Source organism: Gracilinanus agilis, chromosome 3 (genome assembly GCF_016433145.1).
Source record: "Gracilinanus agilis isolate LMUSP501 chromosome 3, AgileGrace, whole genome shotgun sequence".
NCBI lineage: Eukaryota > Metazoa > Chordata > Mammalia > Didelphimorphia > Didelphidae > Gracilinanus > Gracilinanus agilis.
The window spans coordinates 241,421,241-241,442,113 of NC_058132.1; the positions used below are offsets into that span (position 1 = coordinate 241,421,241).

The 20,873-nt window shown below is 33.7% G+C and overlaps 1 protein-coding gene across 1 annotated transcript in view; it reads left to right on the top strand.

Annotated features, from left to right (window-relative positions):
• The window catches only part of SESTD1 (SEC14 and spectrin domain containing 1), an 87,356-nt gene extending 68,615 nt beyond the window's left edge, over window positions 1-18,741 (top strand). Inside the window, exons 12-17 of the mRNA XM_044669077.1 lie at window positions 2,785-2,944; window positions 3,943-4,024; window positions 5,646-5,768; window positions 7,357-7,548; window positions 10,355-10,476; window positions 17,474-18,741. Of these exons, the coding sequence (XP_044525012.1) occupies window positions 2,785-2,944; window positions 3,943-4,024; window positions 5,646-5,768; window positions 7,357-7,548; window positions 10,355-10,476; window positions 17,474-17,603 (809 nt within the window). The 3' untranslated portion in view covers window positions 17,604-18,741. The remainder of the gene's footprint in view (window positions 1-2,784; window positions 2,945-3,942; window positions 4,025-5,645; window positions 5,769-7,356; window positions 7,549-10,354; window positions 10,477-17,473) is intronic.
• The last annotated feature ends 2,132 nt before the right edge of the window (window positions 18,742-20,873 follow it).

The window sequence follows — 20,873 nt, forward strand, 5'->3', positions numbered from 1 at the left end:
TGTTGAAAATTTTTTTTTAGAATCACCATTGAGCCTTTGTCATACTTTAAAATAATTCTACATATCTTATTTGGAAAATCGTAAATAATTCATAAAAATTGTTTCCTAAAGTTTAGGCAGGATGACATTACCATTTATCCAGAAACAATGTTGCATTGCTGATTTTTTTTTCTGTAAAATTATAAGGCATATATGAGGTTCATAAACCTCAGGTGAAAGTTGGTCTTAAAAGATATTGCCAAATTGAATAAAAGCATTTGATTTTTAATAAAAAATATTCATGGAATATGTTTGTTTAGAGTTCCAAAAAGTTCACTATAAATAATATATTTACATTTTTTAAAAAATAAGACTTTCCCAGGAATTTGGAAACTAAAACAAAAATCTAGATATGTTATACCTCCCTCTCTTGTTATCTTTACATTATACTAAAGCTCTGCTCAACTACTATCTCTTTCCTGAGACATTTCCTGATTCCCTCAGCTGCAAATAATCCCCTTAATATACTTGTGTTTTCTTTGCATATATACTGTATGTGTACTTATGTGTACACCACTCAGCAACTATTTTTGTTAAATACTTAGTATATTCCTATCACTGTGTGAAGTATTGAGGATACAAAGATGAAAATGAAACAACGCAGACTCTGCTTACATTTTTTTGGTTGTGGAAAATAGCAGATGCACATATCAATATATACAAAATAAATCTGAGATAATTGGGGGAGCAGTAGAGGAGCCAGTGAGGAGATTGGCAAAGACCTCATAATAGGTGACATTTGAACTGACCTTTGAAGGAATTAAAGAGTACAAAAAATGGGTTTAAAGATAGCATGCCATGTGTAAGAAATAGCAAGAAGTCAGATTCCCTGGACAGTAGAAAGTGTGAAGCACAGCATCATGTAATAATACTAGACTGGAGCCAGGTTATAAAGGTTTTTAAATGACAGAGTGGTATTTGTATTTTATCCTAGAGGGAATTCGATAGATAGCCATTTAAGTCTCTTGATACAAGAGTAACATGGTCATACCTCTGCTTTAGCAAAAGTATTTTGGCAGGCTAATGGAAGTTGGATTGAAGGAGAGTGACTTGAGACATGGAAAATGAATAGAAGGCTGTTGTAGTAGTCTTATCATGAATGTCAATGGAGCCTGAACTAAAGATGGTGACTGAGTGAATAAAAAGGAAAGGATGGATGGGAGAGATATTGTGGAGCCACAAACTATAATAGTTGGTAACCAAATATGGAGAGTGAGGGGATCCTCCTGAAGATTTGAGAGTGATGCTGAAGTTGTGAGTCTGGATGACATGAAGGATGATGGTGCCTGGTACCCTTTACAGAAATAAGAACATTAGAGAGTTGCAGATTTGGACAGAAAAGATAATGAATTCCAGATTAGGATGTTCCTGGCATTTTCATTTGGGATATCCACTTTGAAGTGTCCCAGTAAGTAAATGGTGATACAGGGCTTGAGTGAGAAGGAAGTCTAGGTTTGAATACAAATATCTTGAAATCATCAACAGAGAGATGATCCTTGAAGCCATGCAATGGGGTTACCAAGAGAGTTAGGGAAAGGAAAGGGTCCAGGACAGAGTTTTGGTGTCCTTTCCTAGATAGTTGGCAGAATACAAGTTAGGATGCATCAGAGGAAACTGATAAGGATGCAAATAACAGAGCATACCATAAGATAAACATTGCCAAAGTCCAGAGGAGAGAGGATAGTTAGTAATGTCAAATGCTACCAGGAGATTTTTTTAAAAATAAGGTTGAAGATTGAGAGGACAGAAAGCTGGATTTAAGGAAAGACAATTTGACTTCTCCCAACAGAATGTAAGCACTTAAAGGCAGGAACTGCTTCATTTTTGTCTTTGTATTCTCAGTGCTTTTTACAGTGCAAGTCATATTGGAGTCATTTAATAAATAATTACTGATTAAAAATGAAAATTTAATTTTGGTATTTATTTGAAGTATGTGCTGATTTGCATGCTTAGGCAAAAATAAAAACAGTAACATTTTTATTAATTTAAGTCAGCAGGCATCTACTATATGTAAGATTCTCCTGGGTGCAAAAATTACAAAGAAAAAGTTTTAAAAGCTTCATATGCTAAAGAAGCTTGTGTTGTAAATGCTCATTTACTTAATAGAAACTGGTATCATTTCTTTTTATACTTATTTTTAAAATATAGTTGCATCTTTTCATGTTAATAGGTTTAATCTAATAAATCTATAAAAGAAGCATTCAGCATGTTCTATGTGAATGAGGAAATTCATTATCATGTCTATTATACTATAGCTACTAAAGGCCATTAGACAAAAAAGTAATTTCCCCTTTATTTGTGATATTACTGCTTCTTTTACTTTTAAACATTGCCAGTTTTACAAAGAATGGTCTTTAAAGTTTTTAATATTTCCAATTCTAATAACTATATGGTCATTACATGCTGACCCAGAAAGAACTTCAAATAAGGAAAACTTGTTAACCAAATAGAAGTTCTTTCCTATTATTTTTGCCCTTAATTTTACATTGGATTGTTGTACACTAGAACTCATTTTACATCAATCACTATAGAGAAAAATTTGGTATAAAGATTCATCTATTTTGTACTATATCCAAATAATAGGGAAGCTAAAAATATTTTTAAAGCATTTCCCCCAACATGGACTCCAAGGATAACATTGTGTAATTAGCACTCTATGATTTTAGTTAATTCATTAGTTAGATGAAAAAATATTAACTTATTTCTTGAAGCACATCTTAATATAGTGATTTTGTTTTGTTTTAGATGTGGGATTGCAAGGTTTGCGTGAAAAAGGTCAAGGTCTTTTGGATCAAATCTCTAATCAAGCATCCTGGGCCTATGGAAAAGATGTAACCATTGAAAATAAAGAAAATGTGGACCATATACAAGGAGTGATGGAAGATATGCAGCTTAGGAAACAAAGGCAAATGTTTATGTTTATCATAAAAAGGCCCCACACATATATATGTGCATTCCTATAAATAACTCCATCTAATATTTATTGGTTCTGAGAAAACTGGGTGTTGTATTTGAACTAGTCACAGGATCTAATTAGTTATATATCAAAAGTGTTATTATTGGAATGAATGGTCCAGTGGGGTTTTCTAACTATACCGGCATTTTCTTAGAATATAATTTATTACGAAATTATATTGGTCAGTATGATGTTTTATAGGGTATATTTGTATATTTAAATTTTTATGAATGTAGTATTTGATAGTTTTCTTCATACAAATATTCTTAAGTATTTCTTTGTATTACTGGTTTAAAAGATTTGGTAGTGTGGAAAGTAGCATGGATTTAGGGTACAAAGCACTGTTCATTTTAACTTCATCTGGAAAGGAAAATTATATGTATCTGTGTATAAGTGTGTGTATGGGGAGGTAGATGTGTATATTGGGGTGTGGGTGGGTGGGTATTCTTTTGAAATACTTTAAAATCCAAAATATCATTCTGATTTACATTAGAAGGTAAATGTTTAAATAAGCTTTTCAGGTTTGACCTCTTTAAGAGTTCTATTCTCATGTCTTCTCATTGTTTAGAGGGCACTTTGAGTTTTTAAAAATTATTCCAGGAGAGTACAAACTCTGGTAGATCACAGGAAATTCTTTATACTAAAGGGCTTTGTGGAGATTTCTGTTTTAGTACACATTGCATTTAATTCACCTCTTTTTTCCCTAATGTTTTTGGCTGAATTTTTGTTATATTTGTGATGATTTGTGCTTGTTTAAGCATTGATTCCCAAATTTTTATCTATTAATCTTATACTTAATATCCTTCAAATTAAGATTATTTAGTAGTAATTTCATGACATCATAGGAAATAGGTTACTAAGTGTGAATATGGAGGGCATGTACCAAATGATTTAATTATAATATTTGTTGAAATAAATCAGAAATGTACTTTTTAAAATTTCTTTAGGTGTGAAGACATGGTAGATGTTCGAAGATTGAAGATGCTTCAGATGGTTCAGTTATTTAAATGTGAAGAAGATGCTGCCCAGGTAAAGACCAGCTATTATCTCTTGATATAATAATATATGCCTACTTCAATAATCAGATCCTCAAATGAATCTTTGATCTCAATCAATTCAGGCATTTCCTCTGTCAGTACAGTTTATTAAAGCCTGCCCATACTCAGACTCTCATCCATGTCTTCCCATATGTTCATGTACACACAAACACATACACACATATTTAAAAATAATGGACATACAGAAATATATTTCATGACCCTGTATAAATAGAAAAAAATAGTTGTAGTAAAGATCCACTTAACCATTCTAAGAAATAATAATGTTCTTTACTCCCAAATGAATGCTATTTAATTTTATATTCAAGTGTTGTTATGAGGTTAACCTTTCTGAACATAATGAAAACATAATTTCATTATTAAGAACTCATTGTCGGAGGGCAGCTGGGTGGCTCAGTGGATTGAGAGCCAGGCCCAGAGATGGGAGGTCCTGGTTTCAAATCTGAGCTCAGACACTTCCTAGCTTTCTGACCCTGGGCAAGTCACTTGACCCTCATTGCCTAGCCCTTACCACTCTTCTGCCTTGGTTCTAAGATGGAAGATAAGATGAAGAAAGAAAGAAACAAAGAAAGAAAGAACTAATTGTCTTCTTATATGGCTATCATTGTTGACATATTAAGGTTATTTCTCATTATGTTTCTTTTTCTGTTAAGAAATGGTTATTTTTATATGCTAAATAAGCAAGTAGAAATCATTGTCTGTAGGGTTAGGTGGAGTAGTAGATCTGAAGTCAGAAAGACATGAGTTCAAATATTCACTGAGACATTTAGTAACTGGACAAGTGACCCTGGGCAAGTCTTGACTACTCTTTTTTTCTCATGTGTAAAATGACAATAAAATAGAACCATGCTGCCAGGATTTTGGAGAAGATAAATTTTTACAAAGCATTTAGCAAACTTTAAAGCACTGTGTAATTATGAGCTAAAATTTTTTTCTCCATAAAGTAAACCAGAGTTATATATTTTTTTTAACTTGAAGGAGGAACTTGTGAATTTACATAAAATAGATGAGAATATGAATATAACAAATCTGGACTTAGAAACACATAAGTTTCTATAAATAGTCTTTCTCAGTCAAGTATGTTATACTTTTATATTTTAAAGAGCATTTCCTTTAATTATTAGTATTCCTTTTTTTTGTTTTAACCTTTATTTTCTGTTTTAGAGTTGATACAAGTATCAGTTCTAAGACAGAAGAGTAGTAAGGGGTAGGCAGTGGGGACTAAATTACTTGCCCAGGGTCATACAGCTAGAAAGTATCAGAGGCCAGATTTGAACTTAGAACCTTCCTGACTCCAGGCTGGGTTCTCTATCCACTGATCCAACTGGCTGCCCCCTCAGTATTCTTTTCAGGGTTATCAATGGGAGATTGGAATAGGCATTTGATTCTTACAGATTAGACAATGATTTAAGATGAAGAACTTTGCATACTAAAAATATTGATTCTTCCTCCACTCCCCAAAATCTTAATCCTGGTGTCCATTTTGAGAGTGGTTATAGAGGTTGCATAATGGTAATCTTCAACTTGTGTAAGATAATGAGATAATATTCAAAGCAGTAAATCTAATGTCATTGTTCTTTGCTTTCATTTAGGCAGTAGAATGGCTAAGTGAACTTCTGGATGCTCTGCTTAAAACACACATCAGATTGGGGGATGATGCTCAGGAAACCAAAGTGTTATTGGAAAAGCATAGAAAATTTGTTGATGTTGCACAGGTGCACAACTGATTCTCTTCCTTTTCTACAAGCTCAGTGTTTGAATAGCTTTCTGCATGATTATAATATAACTTAACCCTTCCAGGTCAAAGAAGGTTAGTTGTATTATTACAGAATTATTGCTGAAATATTACTGAAAATGTCAACTGGCACATCAGAACTATCCTGCATAAACTTGAAAAAGGGTCCATGAATCCCTGGACACAGGTTTTGTACAAAGTTAATATGATTCACAGGGTAAAATTAGTAAACTATAGAAAACTCACATAAACTATAGAAAACTTCTCTTAAACTCAGCAACATGATCACAATAGATATTGAAATTAATCGTGCATTTCCAGTGTGTTTCCAAGATCCTCTTAAAAGTGATTATTGTATTTATTTTTAAATGAATTTTTTTGGTCCAGACCTGTGGTTTTATCAATATAAGAAACTTCCAAGATGGAAACCTCATCCACTGACGCAGACTGGCAACTCATCTGTAATTTTATGGTTTGTTTTGTTTTGTAATTGACCAGACCTGTGATTTCATTAGTATTTAAAATTTGTCTACCAGTGCACATTGGCACCTGCTGTATACTTTACAGTCAGAATTGCCCGCGATTTTCACTTTACATAGCGGACTCTTCCTCAGACCTTCATTTAGAGCAACTTTTATAGGTGTGACTTTTCTCCTGGATGTGGGGAAGGGAGAGAGGGGCATTAGCAGGAAACCTTGTGTCCCTGGAGGGAAGGGGCCAGCACATAGTTCAGTGTGGAGGCTGGGGACAGAGAAAGGAAAGCATGAGGAGAATGTGTGGGAACAGACACAAGGGTACCCCTGTATGGAGGGATGGAAGCCAGACACGTGGAGGGGGGTGTAGAGTAGAGAAAATATCTTCTCTCTTGAAAATCTCAAGCCAGTCAGAGATGGATATGGATGCCTCTTCTTCTGCATTTACTTGGAGACTTTGTATTTTTGTTTTTTTGTTTTTTTTTTAAGGGGTTTTTGTTTTTGTTTTTGTTTTTTTGAGGTTGGGGGCTGGGAAGCCAGGGGACACTGGGTTGAGGGGCAGGAGTAGAGAGTCAGCCAGTACTGTACATTAAAGTTAACAGAAGTGATTTTTTTGGAATGTTGATCTTTCAGAATTCTTTTTTTGAAGTTGAATTTGTGTAAAATTAATTTATGTAAAGCGAGAACTGTCTCTAGTTATAAATTGGTAAAAGCCTGAGCTAATTTTATTACAGGTATGGTTTTTGTGCACATAGAAAGGGCTACATTTCATTTAGTTCTTTTGATCGGTTTATGTATAGTAATGACTAATATTTATACCAAAGTATAATTTTTATAGCAATCACACTGAGGTTGGGCTTTTTAATTGAATAGACTGCAAAAGATAACACAGAATTAAGTTGATGGGTATGCTTTTAATATTTAGAACTCCAAGCAAGAAATAAAGTATATTTCTAAAAATATATTGAGTCTCTTAATTATATATTCATGTGATAATAAATTCTGCTAGATGCGTTTAGTTGTGTTTTGTGCCATAATGATGTCTAAATTAAGGCATCCTTACAGAGTTCCTGTTTTCCCTTTTTTTCCTTCTAGAGTACTTATGACTATGGGAGGCAACTACTACAGGCTACAGTAGTCTTATGCCAGTCTTTGCGATGCACTTCTCGGTCTTCTGGTGATACACTTCCTAGATTGAACAGAGTGTGGAAACAATTCACAATAGCATCTGAAGAGAGAGTACATAGGTTGGAGATGGCTATTGCCTTTCATTCAAATGCAGAAAAGGTTAGATATTCTTTTTAAGCTATGCTCTTGTTAAAGAATTCTATTTGTTTTCAATTATAAAATAATACATATATGTAATAATAGATAATGTAATGAATACAAATACATATATATAAAGCATATTTTTATGATAAATAAGCATCTGTCAAATAGATTCTAGTGTTTACTCATATGGGAATATACATCATTACTTAAAGCTAGTAAATAAAACAAGCATTATTATTTGTATACAATTTTAATAGTGACCTGGGTCAGGGAGGTGGGGATGAGACACATAGAGAAAGCAAAATGTATTACCACATTGAAGAATGGTTTCAATGAAATATATACTTTGTTTGTTTGTTTGCTTTGGTCTTCCCCTGGAAACAAAAGCTCCGAGTTAGGGGGGCAGGTAGGTAGCTCAGAAGATAGAGTCATGTCTGTACCCAGGAGTCCTGGGTTGTTTGTGTGTGTGTGTGTGTGTGTGTATAATTAAATTGTTTATATTTCTATTCATATGTAATATATATTATGTATTAAATATATAAAACAGCTTTAAAAGAGGACATTGGGGACAGTAGTTTAATTTGATCACTTTGGAGTTATGGGAATTTTTTAATAGGCATGGTTTTATAGGGTATAGGTTTTATAAGTATGGGAATTTCTTTGTAGGTATGGTTGATGAGACTTAAATTCTTGGAAGAATACTTCCATATACAAATTATAACAGAAAAAGAATGCATGAAACTGGGTATTTATCACATAAGATTTACTTTTTTTATAGTGCCTAATAAATTCTCCATGCTCACTTTCAAAACTGTTCTATTTGTTTCCTTCTGTACTTCCTTCTGTATTCTGTACATATTAAAAGATACATACATCAATGATCTTTTCTGCCTTTTGGGTTGGAGAGCAACACTGTTGCTGACTTACCTACTCCCCAGTAAGAAAGAATACCAAACTTGTAACCAATAACTATAATCAGAAGAAGCCATACAAGGACATTCCCAAGGTCTCTCTGCAGAACTTTGATACTGATTGTGAGACATGGGAGACACTGACACAGGACTGCCATGCATGGTGTGTCCACATCAAAGAAGACACTGTGCTCCATGAACAAAGGAAACGTGAAATGTGCAAATTTAGAGATATTTTCACTTCAAATGTTTACATGAACTATTTGTGCCTGATTGTAGTAGAGCCTCCCCAAGCTCATATTGGTCTCATCAGCCAATTGGACACATTGTACATCAACTCTGACATCGTAATGTCATTTTGGTCACCTTTAAATACGAAGGGCAAAAATAAAACAACCAGGCTAGTTTTCAACCTTTCTGTAACCAGTGTGAGGCATAAGGTTGCTTCTTGGCACCCTAATGCAAGCTGAGGTAACCCCAAGCACATCATGAATAGCTTCGTTGGTATCTTCCAGTGTTCTCTAGCATGACATCTTTATTCCATCTTTCTTTATCTGTTACTGCCTATTTGTCTTCACTAATTTTAAGAGATGCGGGTTTTCAAGAAACCCTGCTAGGTATTGTGGATACAAAGTTAAAAAAAAAAAACTGTTCTCATGCTATTTGCTGTCCCAAAATTTGAATTTCCCCATTTTTTCCTGCTAATTCTTCAGTACCTCACTTAAGATTCATTTTCTCTATAAAGCCTTCCTTAATAAAACTTCACTGTGACCTTTCAGCTTTGAATTTCCTTAGGAATTAGGTATATGATCTGTTTATAATATATACTTGCTTATTCATTGATTTAGCATCATTCTAACTATTTTACATAAATGTGTTTTTTTATCTTAAATTGTAAGCACTATGATGTATGATTCTTTCCTTTGTATTCTATAAAATGTAAAAAGTACTCTGCATATAACATGTAGAAAACAAATGCTTATTGAATAAATAGACCGTTAGCTGTCATAATTAGAATTTAATAGTTTTCTTTAGAAATTGCTTTGAATATAGATGAAAGCTTTACTGCTTTAAAATTTTGCTAGTCTAATATTCCCATGAACTATTTAGTCATCCTAAATTTAAACACAGCTGTATGTTTGACTTTCTAGTAATGTCAAAATAAATAGCAAAAAATAATCAAACAAGACAGCGAAAAAAATATATATGGAAGAAAAGTACAAATAAAGAAGCTTTCTTTGTTAGGCAGAGGTGGATTTTTTGTTTTAACTTTTAAGAAGCTGTACTCTTCATCAGTTTTTGTTATCACACTAGTTATTTATTCATGTTAGTGATATATTTTAGTATTTAATAACTTGTACTATTTTAGGGGGCCCTGACCTATAATGACATCTGTGATGGGTCTCTTCCTGTTTATAAACTTTTCATCTATTCAGATCAACAACTCATTTATAATTTTTAGTCTTCAAGAGTTCTTTGTATACTGAGATGTTACCTGACTAACTGATGATCATGTGTCAGAGAAAGGAGGTGATCTGAAGTTTTCTTGCTATTAAGGCTATCTACTGAACTCATGGGACATGCTGTCTGTCACATCGACTCATGCTCACACTTATTACAAATGCAGTTGAACTTTTTCACTACTGTTGTCCAGGGTACTATGCTAAGTATGTTGGGAAAAAATAACTGGTGGTCTTTTCCAATTTCATTTTGTAAGTGAGAGTTAAACATTTAATTTTGCTGTTTGGATTGCATCTTTGCTTGTAATAGATTGATCTTGTAAAAATGTGTATAAAATATGAGAAAGGAAAGACATTCAGTCTATTAGTATTGCATAAAAAGCATTCAAACTACTAAAATTTGTAAGCTTGGTTCCCTTTTTATTCATATTATCTCTTTGTTTATTATAGATTTTGCAAGAATGTCCAGAAGAGCCTGAAGCTATTAATGATGAAGAGCAATTTGATGAAATTGAAGCAGTTGGGAAATCACTTTTGGATAGATTAACTGTGCCTGTAGTTTATCCTGATGGGTATGATGCACATCCCTAAAAATCTGTTGTTTTTGTTAAGTCTTGTAGTCTAATTATCAAAGGAGGAGAATGTACTCTTTAAAGGAGCCATGTAGATTAGCTTTGGTAAACAGGTTTGAGTCCTAGTAGAGGTTAGCCTAGAATGAAGAGAAATCATTCTGTGAGCAAATAAGAAAGGGTAATAATGAGAAATCTAACCATCAGCAATAGTAGCATGTCAGTTTAGATAACTGATGTATGCTTTTATTTTATTTTTATTTTTATTTTTATTTTTTAAAGCCCTTACCTTCTATCTTGGAATAAATACAAGGTATTGGTTCCAAGGCAGAAGAGTGGTAAGAGCTAGGCATTGGGGAGTCAAATGACTTGCCCAGGGTCACATACATAGCTAGGAAGTGTCTGAGGTCAGATTTGAACCCAGGACTTCCCATCTCTGGGCCTGGCTTTCAGTTCACTGAGCCACCCAGCTGACCCACTGATGCATGCTTTTATTAAATGGATCATCTTTTGATGTTCATTAAAATTAGAACTGATGAACAATAAATGGACAAGTTCGGTTTAAAAAGGGGAAAAAAGATTTAGATATTCTCCATAAACTAATAATTAATTAAATAAATTAGATTTTACTTCAAGTAGAGTTAAATCAAAATTATAATAACAAACTTACCTTTCTTGCTTCTCCATGAATAAAAAGTTGTCCTTTTGCTTTTTTTATTGCTTTAAATGATTTTTATTATCTTTTAAAATGCTTAGAATTACTTTATTTAAATGTAAGTTTAAATTAAATTTAAATTAGTTGAGACTATAAATGCAAACAATTCCATTTGTGATAACTGTTTTTGACCTATGTTGGCAGGTTGTATATAACCACTAACTAGAAAATAAGGAAGTCTAAAAGCAAAAGCTAGAAGAGACTTTAGAAGTCATCTAGTCCAAACGTTTTATTCACACATGAAGAAACTAAGACCCAGGGAAAAGAAATAATTTGCCCAAGACTGTTTCTATAACAAGTAATGAAATTAGGACCCTGAAATTCCAGATAAGAGTTTTTTATACTACTTCATGACTGCTCTATCGCCCTTTCCTGTCATATATGTCTTTAATACCATTTTTTAATATTTCATTTCTACATGCAGTTCTTTGATAGTGATACTTAATCTCCTTTGGGCACTCACCACACATCACTTCTTTGTCTTTTTTTTTTTAACTTCTTTGTCTTTTGTTCACCCACACTTTTAATTCCTTGACACTGAGAATCCATGGTGTCTAGCCATATAGCATCACCCAAAAATTGTTATAAAGATGGTTTTATTTCAAGAAGAATCCAGGAATCATGAAAAACATTTCACAGTTTTGCAGATGCAGTCCATTCCATTTCCTCCCAGTCAGTGCTAGGCCTAGTTCACTATCTCTCTTTAGAATGAATATCTTTATATAAACTCTGAAAGGAGTTTATTCCCTAAATTTTCAAGTGACTTTTCCAAGTAATATTGAAATGCCCAAAAGACTAGGCTAAAGAAAAAATTTTTAGAGCTGTACAAATGAAGTGCCAGATAAACTTCAACGGGATCACATTTAAGGTAACACGATAAGAGAATAAATTTTCAACTCATATTTATCTCCAAACCACCAGCAGTCTAGAATCACAGTGCAATAGAAAAGGCTCTGCATGTAGAATTGGAGAAACCAAATTAAAGCTGTATTTACTGCTTACTCGTGGTATAGCCTTAGGTAGCTCATATCGTTTCTCTTGGTCTCAGTTTTCTCACCTGTAAAACAAGGACATTGGATTAGCTGACTTTTAAGGCCCCTTCCAACTCTAACTTTATGATCTTATCAAAGAGCCTAGAAGTCTTTTACTTTTATGGTCCAAAAAAAGTCTATAAAATGTTCACCATTATTAGGAAGGTTTGGTGGTATACCATTTTGCTATGCTTGCAACAAGACATTTCTATAGCATCAAGAATTCTATTTCAATTTCTGGCTCTTACCCTTAAACAAAAATAGGAGCTAGAAAAGAGCAATCCTCAAATTATTATGAAGATGTAGGAGACTAGTAACCCAGTCCCATTCTCCAGAAAACTAGTGCTTTTTAAATATATATTGTCATCAAGGGACTGTTATTTAAGTCTATAAATAATCACCAATAATATCTAAGGTGAACACAGACCTTCATTCAATCAATTAATATTAAGTGCCTACAAAATGTCTTGAACAACTGTTCTGAGTACCTGGGATGAAAGTACAATGAATGAAACAACCCTTACTCTAAAGAAGCTCAAGGATAGAAATGTTTTCAAAACAAAGGAGCATGAGGAATGGTTAGACTATTCTGAAAACCAGGAGGAAGTTATATCATGAAAACCCAGAAATGAGAGAATCCAGGAGGAAGAAGGTGGTCAGCAGTTACAGATACAACAGATAGTTCCAGAAGAGTAAAGACTTAAAAAATAAATCAACCCAGCAGATTTAACATGTAATTTAGAATGTGATGGAGTATTACTGTAAGAAAGATCAAGCTTGTAAAAACATAGGTAAAATGAAGTAAGGAGAGCCTTGGAAAAGCAGAGATCTTATTCTTTTTTTTGTTGTTACCCTATTGTCAGTCTGGCAAAACTTTTTAGCTGTTTCTCAGAATGATATTTTAAAATTAATAAAATAAGATCCTTGGATTACAAAGGAAACGTTATATTGAAATAGAATTATAAAACTATTTTTTAGAAGAAATCAGCTAGATGGTGCAGTGGCTAGTGTTGAGCCTGGAGTCAGAAAGACCTGATTTCAATGAAATCTGACCTCAGACACATTAGGTGTTTAACTTTGGACAAGTCACTTAATCCAGTTTTCTCATCTGTAAAATGAGCTGGAGAAGGAAATGTCAAACCACTTCAGTATATTTGCCCCCAGAAAAACTCAGATGGGGTAACAAAGAGTCAGACACACTGGAAAGGACTGAACAGCACACTCCACTGATTCATTTATTTATTTATTTGCCTGGCTATTCACCCAGCCCCTCACCCACTTATTTATTTATCTATCCATTTATTTATTTATCTGTCCATTCACTTAGTTATTTTTTTTTATTTGTTTAGTTTTGTTTTGTTTTGTGTTTTGTTTTGCTTTTTATTTTTATTTTGAATATTTTCTCATTACATATTTCATATTCTTTCCCTCTCTCCCAAACCTCCCTAACCCCCCCTTAGCTGACATATGATTCCACTGGGTTTTACATGTATCATTGATCAAGACCTAATTCCATATTATTGATAGTTGGACTAGAGTTATTGTTTAGCGTCTACTTCCCCAATAATATCCCCATCAAACCAAGCAAGTTGTTTTTCTTCAGTGTTTCTCCTCCCACAATTCTTCCTCTGAATGTGGCTAGTTCTATTTCTCATAAGTCCCTCAGCCTTGCTCTGGATCCTTGCATTGCTGCTAGTAGAGAATTCTGTTATGTTTGATTCTACCACAGTGTATCAGTCTCTGTGTACAATTGAACAACATATTTTAAAAAGGTTATGGACCCGAAAATAAGAACCTTGATAATGGTGAGCTCCCGTGTGTAACCAGATGACTTTGTTTCAAATGAAAAAGCTCTTTTGTTTGTTATATAAGATGATCTTGATCTAGTCCCTTCACTTCTGGAATGCTGCTTCTTCATCTATAAAAGGAGGAAATTAGACTAGATGATTTCTAAGGTCTTTTTAGCTCTACTTGTATGACTCTGCTCCTAGGCTTAAAAATAAGTATAATACAAGATAATTGAGGACATAGAAGCACTAACTATGGGAAAGAATATATTATAGCCATGAAGAAAGCTAGGGATTTTTTTTAATAGCCAGTTTTTACATAGTGCCCTCACAACTGTCCAAGTACTTTATACTATCTCATTTGATTTCACAAATATAAAATATATATATATATATATATACATATATATATACACATACACACTAAATTATACCATGACATCATCATTTTTACTTTTATTTAGAGATATCTCTTTTACTTGTGTAAAAACAATGGCTAATTGTCCTGCTAGGCAGATAATCAATCACAGGTGGGCCTGGCCTCAACATTTATTAATGCTTTTGTGTTTTTTAAACACCACAGTCATCTCCCATAGAAATCTCCCTTGAAAAACAGCTAAGCAAACTTAGCTGGCAGAGAGATAAAAACTGTGTGACTATAACAACAAGGTAGGGAAAATAACTGAGCTTTTTCTATGTTAATGGAGATTGAGTCTTACTCAGAGTACTGCTCTACTGCCTTGTCATGATGTGAAGGTGACCTTGGTTTCCCAGAGGCTGTGCCAGTCGATCACAAGCTCCAGCCAGAGCTCTCATGTAGGAGAAGCTTTGAGAATAGTTGTAGTAGTATAATATAGTTGATATAATATGATATGATATGATATGATATAACATAACACAACATAACATAACACAACACAACACAACACAACACAATATAATATAATATAATATAATATAATATAATATAATATAATATAATATAATATAATATAATATAATATAATATAATATAATATAATATAAAGTAGAATAATATAGTGTAGTAGAGTATAGTCTGAGTCTGCTTTCCAAGAACTCTTAAATACCCAGAGGCTCATTAACAGAAGGTTGACCACTTGGGAGTGAATTCTTTGGTCTTGGAAATATATAATCTGAGACGAGTCATTTAACCTCAGTTTCTTCATCTATAAAATGAGAATATTGGAATTAGATTGTTTCTCAGGATCCTTGCTGTTTTATTGCTGTAATACTATGAACTCCATATGACCCCCTAAATGAAGTAATTATATTCTTTTAGACTTGTTGACTTCATTTCAGAGGTAGAAGTAGGTGAGGATGGTAGAGTAGTATGTTGAAAAGCATGGATCAAGAAAAAGAATGAGAGAGACTAGGGCCTCAGAGACTTCACAGGAAGCCTTGTGTTATGAATACTTCTTTATTATTTTGAATTTTTTTTTTCAGAAAAGAGTCAGTAGACATTGGACATAGGAATGAATGAATGTAAAAGCATTTATTAAGCACTTACTAAGTGCCATGCACTGTGCTAAGCTTTGGGGATATAAATATAAAGCAATCAGAATTTTCCCTGCCTTCAAAGAATTTACATTTTAATAAGGAAAAATAACATATATAAAATTGAATGAGAAGATGGCTTAGAAGTGGCCTGGTCTCCTAGTAACAGGCAAGAAAGTTGAGGACTTATTTATCATAACCCAGGGTTTCAGGAGCAAGAGTCTCAGGTCCAAAAGGAAGAGGAAGACCCAAGTATAGGCTGTATGGCTTGGAGATGGTATGATAGGTAGAGAAGACAACCTTGAATCTGTTGTTTGTGTTCAGTCAGACTATTGACTTGTCAAGAGAAAGAACAAATTGGTAAAAAGTTGTAGAAGAATGATCATACGAAGTTACAGCATATAATGCAAACAGTTTAAACCTGAATTACCTGAAGATGTAACTAATAATGCAAAATGAGTAATCAACTATAGATATTATGTTATATAGAAGTTTAATCATTGTCAATTGGTTACCATAATAAGTAAGCAAAAAGAGATTGGAAAGTGCCTTAGTCCACTGGTACTTGCTTGCCAATTATAGAGAGATAGTTACTAAAGGTAACAATGGTTTAGAATGTAAACTTGTTTGGAAAATCTTACAAAGTCAGATAATGGATAATTACGGCATTAGTTCATAAGACAGAAAAAGCAATGAAGGATGAAAATTAGTTTAAAGAAAGCTTGGCAAGAATTTCAGTTAGCAAAGTCATCCAAAGAACATTTAAGTATGACAATGGAAGATTATTTTTAATAAATTTTTTAGTATCAAAGGCAATAGAGATATCCACACTTGGACTCCAGCATCATGCTCTATAACACTCCCCATCCTACAGAGCCATTCCTTAAAGAAAAGAACTTAAAAACAACTTGGGCCCTCCCCTGTATATGTCACATTTCTTCTCATTATTTAAGTGATAAATGAAAACATACCTACCTCCATTTTCCCCACAAATAATACTGTCTAGACTATAGAATAGTTGAATGTCTGTCTCCTGTCCTCCACTAGATGATAAATTCCCTAAAGAAAGTATTTTAAAAAGAAGATCTTGGATTGCTATATTTATTTACCAATTTTAGGATATCTTTTCCCTCTCAAGTTACTGTATTCACAGAAATATATGTATTTCATAGTTACACAGTAATACTATGTCCTTCTGTGAGATGCTCTGTGAATGTTTGTTGATAGGGGTGAAGATGGTATTAGAGCAAAAGAAACCTTTGAGATCATCTTATCTAACTCCCTTGTTCTAGAGGTAAAGAATCTGAGGCCTTAAGGCATAGTGGTTTGCCTGTGGTTATCTAGTGAGGTAAAAGCAGACCTGAAATTGGAAACCTTTTTAAGCAATATTCTTTCCATCTTGCAATATCTAATTGAAAAGATTTTACAGGTTTTTATTGGGTCAGCTCATGGACAGGAGAGAGTGAATAATCTCAGAAAGACAGTGTTCCTCCATGTGAGATAAATTTGAATTCCTCTTCCTATGTCCTGGGCAGAATCCTCACATTGAATAAATGAATGAGTAAATAATTTATTAAACACTTACTATATGCAAATCTCTGTGCTAAAGGCTGTGGAATATAAAAAGCAGCACTATCCTTACTCTCAAAGAGTTCCTATTCTATTGGAGAGGAGGTGTCTTTTATTTGTTAGGACATATGTTATGACATAATGATACATAGGAGTATGTTATTTACATTTAAATGAGCTCTAGTATTTGAGTGTACGCTTAATACCCTGATGGAAAAAGTAGCCTATTTTTAGATAGAAATCCTATTCCAAATCTAGCTCCATTATCTTCTCCTAAGAGATTTTGTTTGTTTACTGAACTGTCACATATATAAATGTTTTTATTGTTAAATTTACATGCATATTAATCTGAGTGAAATTGTTTACACTGTTTTGTTTTTTAGAACAGAACAGTATTTTGGAAGTCCGAGTGACATGGCTTCGACAGCAGAACACATCAGAGAAAGAATGAAACTTGTTAATCTGAAAAGACAGCAACTGAGACACCCAGAAGCTACCATCACAGAAAGCTAATAGATGTCACCTGATAACAAGGCTTCAGTTTTGTAATCCAGCATGTTGTCTGCATACTTCAGCATTTGACATAGTTCATTAAATGCATTTCACAGTCGATATAAGCCTCATTTTTCCCAGTAGACATTGCTCTCTACCTGTTAACACTTTACATCTACCAAGGCATAATTATTTAACATGCTATGAAACCATTGACTTCCAAGTATCTTATGAGATGGAACTATAAACGTTGCACTGAAAACTTGCTCTAAAGCTTTACCTGACCTATCAGTTGCTAGAGGAGCAGCTGATGTAAGCTTTGAATGGTGCTAATAAAAGTTTAAAAGTTCCACATAAAATATTGTCGTTCTCTTTCCCCAGGTGATGTAGTAAATTTAGACTGTAGGTAAATCGTTATTTGTAGGCAGTGGTGTCCTCATAATTTCACTTTATAATTCTTCAAAATTGATTATTTTTATTGTGCCAATATACAGCGAACCTATAAGATCTTTGATATATCAGTCCTAAGAAGACATTTTTCCTATTTGTATTGATAATGTATTAAAAGCTGTTTGTGCTTAATAAAAGGCATCTTTTAAAAATCTTATTTAATTTGGTTGCTATATTCTATTTCCAAATGTGAGTGCCTTATTTGAAGGGGCATTCTTAAAGTTCATAGATTTTTTTTTATTTTACCTGTTTATAGTGTTGTTATTTGCATGTATTTTAGCAAAGAAAAACTTATATGTAAGCATGTACATAATAAAGACGCATGTTTTATGATGAAAATAATTGTGAAGAACAAATCTCCAATTTTACACCTTTAAGAAATTATTATGAATGGAATACTCATTTTATTATAAATGCCATCAGTCTCCTTTCAAATAGATAGTTCTTAAAGTAATGTTTCTATTTTTTCTTTTCCAAATGAAAAAAGTTCAAATCATTGCCTCTTATTTACTCCTATTAAAAATATGTATTCTTTAAAAATTAGAGCCCATATCGGTATTTATCCTTTACTTACAATGAAATTGTTCATAAATCGTGATTTCTCATGCTGAGGCAGGAAAATTTCTGAAAATAGTATAGTAATTGAAGCATTCATTTCACATCTCCTTACTGTAAAACTTATTTTCCAATAAAGTTTATAATAATGGCTTATTGCTTTCAAGATCCTATTTAATTCTAAATGGAACAAGGGTTGTATAATTTAATTTTGGGTTAATTTGGAACAGAATTAAAATAAACTGTTTAGAACAAGTGCAAATTTGAATTTCAAATGAAGTGAATAATTTAACCTTTTCACCAATTTCCATTTAATTCAATAATTATTAAGCACCTATGATATAGATGGTACACTGCTAGGTACTAGGCATATAAGGAGAAAGCTGAAGCAGTATCTGCCCTCCAGTAGCTTACATTTTATTAGGTGCATCCAGCATACACAAATAACTATAGTAATTTATGAATGTGTGAGACAGGTAGTATTTCAATTAGGGAGGAGGAATCAAATTGATAAGAATTTCTACCACTTACACATATGTGATTGAAAGTATAGGTAGAAATCTAAGTGTGGGACATGTATCAAGGTTTGAGATCATAGAAGTCTGACTGAATATGAGAAGGGGGTTATACAGTGGAAAGAGAAGGTGAAGAAAAAGCAAAGGGATTTGAATGTTACCTTGAAGAAGGAAGTCATTGAAGAAAGCCTATTTCAATTAACTAGTAATCATACCTTGTGCATTTGTTGGTTTTCTTGGCAAAGATACTGGTGTGGTTGGCTATTTCCTTCTCCAGTTCATTTTGCAGATGAAACTGAGGCAAACAGGGTTAAGTGATTTGCTCAGAGTCACACAGCTAATAAGTTTTGGAGGCTGGATTTGAACTCAGGAAGATGAATCTCCCAGACTCTGTGTCCAACACTATCCACTGTGCCAGTTAGCTGTTCCTTATGTTCTTCTAGAGGGCTTTATGTTTGACGCAGATGATCAGGCTTTGGAGTATGGTAGTATCTTTACAGTCTGCACACTTATTTAATTTTTTCTAGACCCTTCAGTAAGCATCAGTTCTAAGAAGGGCAGCAGTTGGGATTAAATGACTTGTCCAGGTCACATAACTAGGAACTGCCTGTGGCATTTGATTTGAACCTAGGTCCTCCTGACTTCAGGCCTGATGTATCTACTGTGCTTCCTAGCTGCCCCTGTTGTTAATTTTTTTTCCAATCCTTATCTTCTGTCCTGGAATCAATACTCTTATTTCCAAGGCAGAAGAGTTGTTGTAAGAGCTAGGCAATGGAGGTCAAGTGATCTGCCCAGGGTCACAGCTAGGAAGTGTCTGAGGTCAGATTTGAACCCAGGACTTCTCATTTCTAGGCCTAGCATGAAATCCACTGAGCCACCTAGCTCCCCTGTTATTTAATTTTGAAAGATTATATTAGCCTTAAAATTTATTTCCCTTTGGAGTTCATGTTGTAGGGTTACCTTCTAGGTGAAGCCACATCATTATAAAAAATGGCTCAGCCCCTTTGGTAGGGAAGATGAGAGGCACCATGGCATGGCATTGTGTCTGAGGCTAGAAAATCAGATTCGTGTTAGTTGTTTGCCAATCAGTTACTTAGCTCTTCTGAGTCTTTTTCCTCCTTGGTAAAATAAAATGAGGATATTAATACTTGCCACCTCTCCTTTACTTCACATTGCTTAGCCATCTCTCATCTCTTTTCTGCCTTCTCTGTGATCTACCCTCATTTCAGTTCATTGTAGTGATTATTTTGGCTATTGGTTATTTTCTACACCCTTGTATCCCCCGTGCCTGGCACAGTGCTTAACATATGGTGAGCACTTAATAAAGACAAGGTGTAAATTTATGCATTCAGTTTCTGGTAGACCAACTATGACCCAGGACTTAATTTTAATCCTTCCCAAAGTGATGCTGATGAAACTGTGTAACAAAACAGATGTAATGTTTCTGATTACTTTAGCCAATTAAGACTGTCAAGGCCTATAATCTTGTACTCCAGACACTGTCTTATGGGCCTTAAAACTGCTCTTGGGCTTTTTGCCACCATCTATTAAGACCAGAACTCTTCAAGGCTTTCCATTCTCTTATCCTTCAATATATCCTGGGCTTAATGTATTGATTTATCTTCCCTAGAGAAGTTGGCCAGCAACCCTGGAAATTAAAGACATATAAATTCAACTTTTTTTCTCTTAGACAATCCTGAGAAAAATAATGTCCTGGTGTGTAAATAATATACAGTTTAATCTGAAACATTTGTTACATCTTAACTGTCTG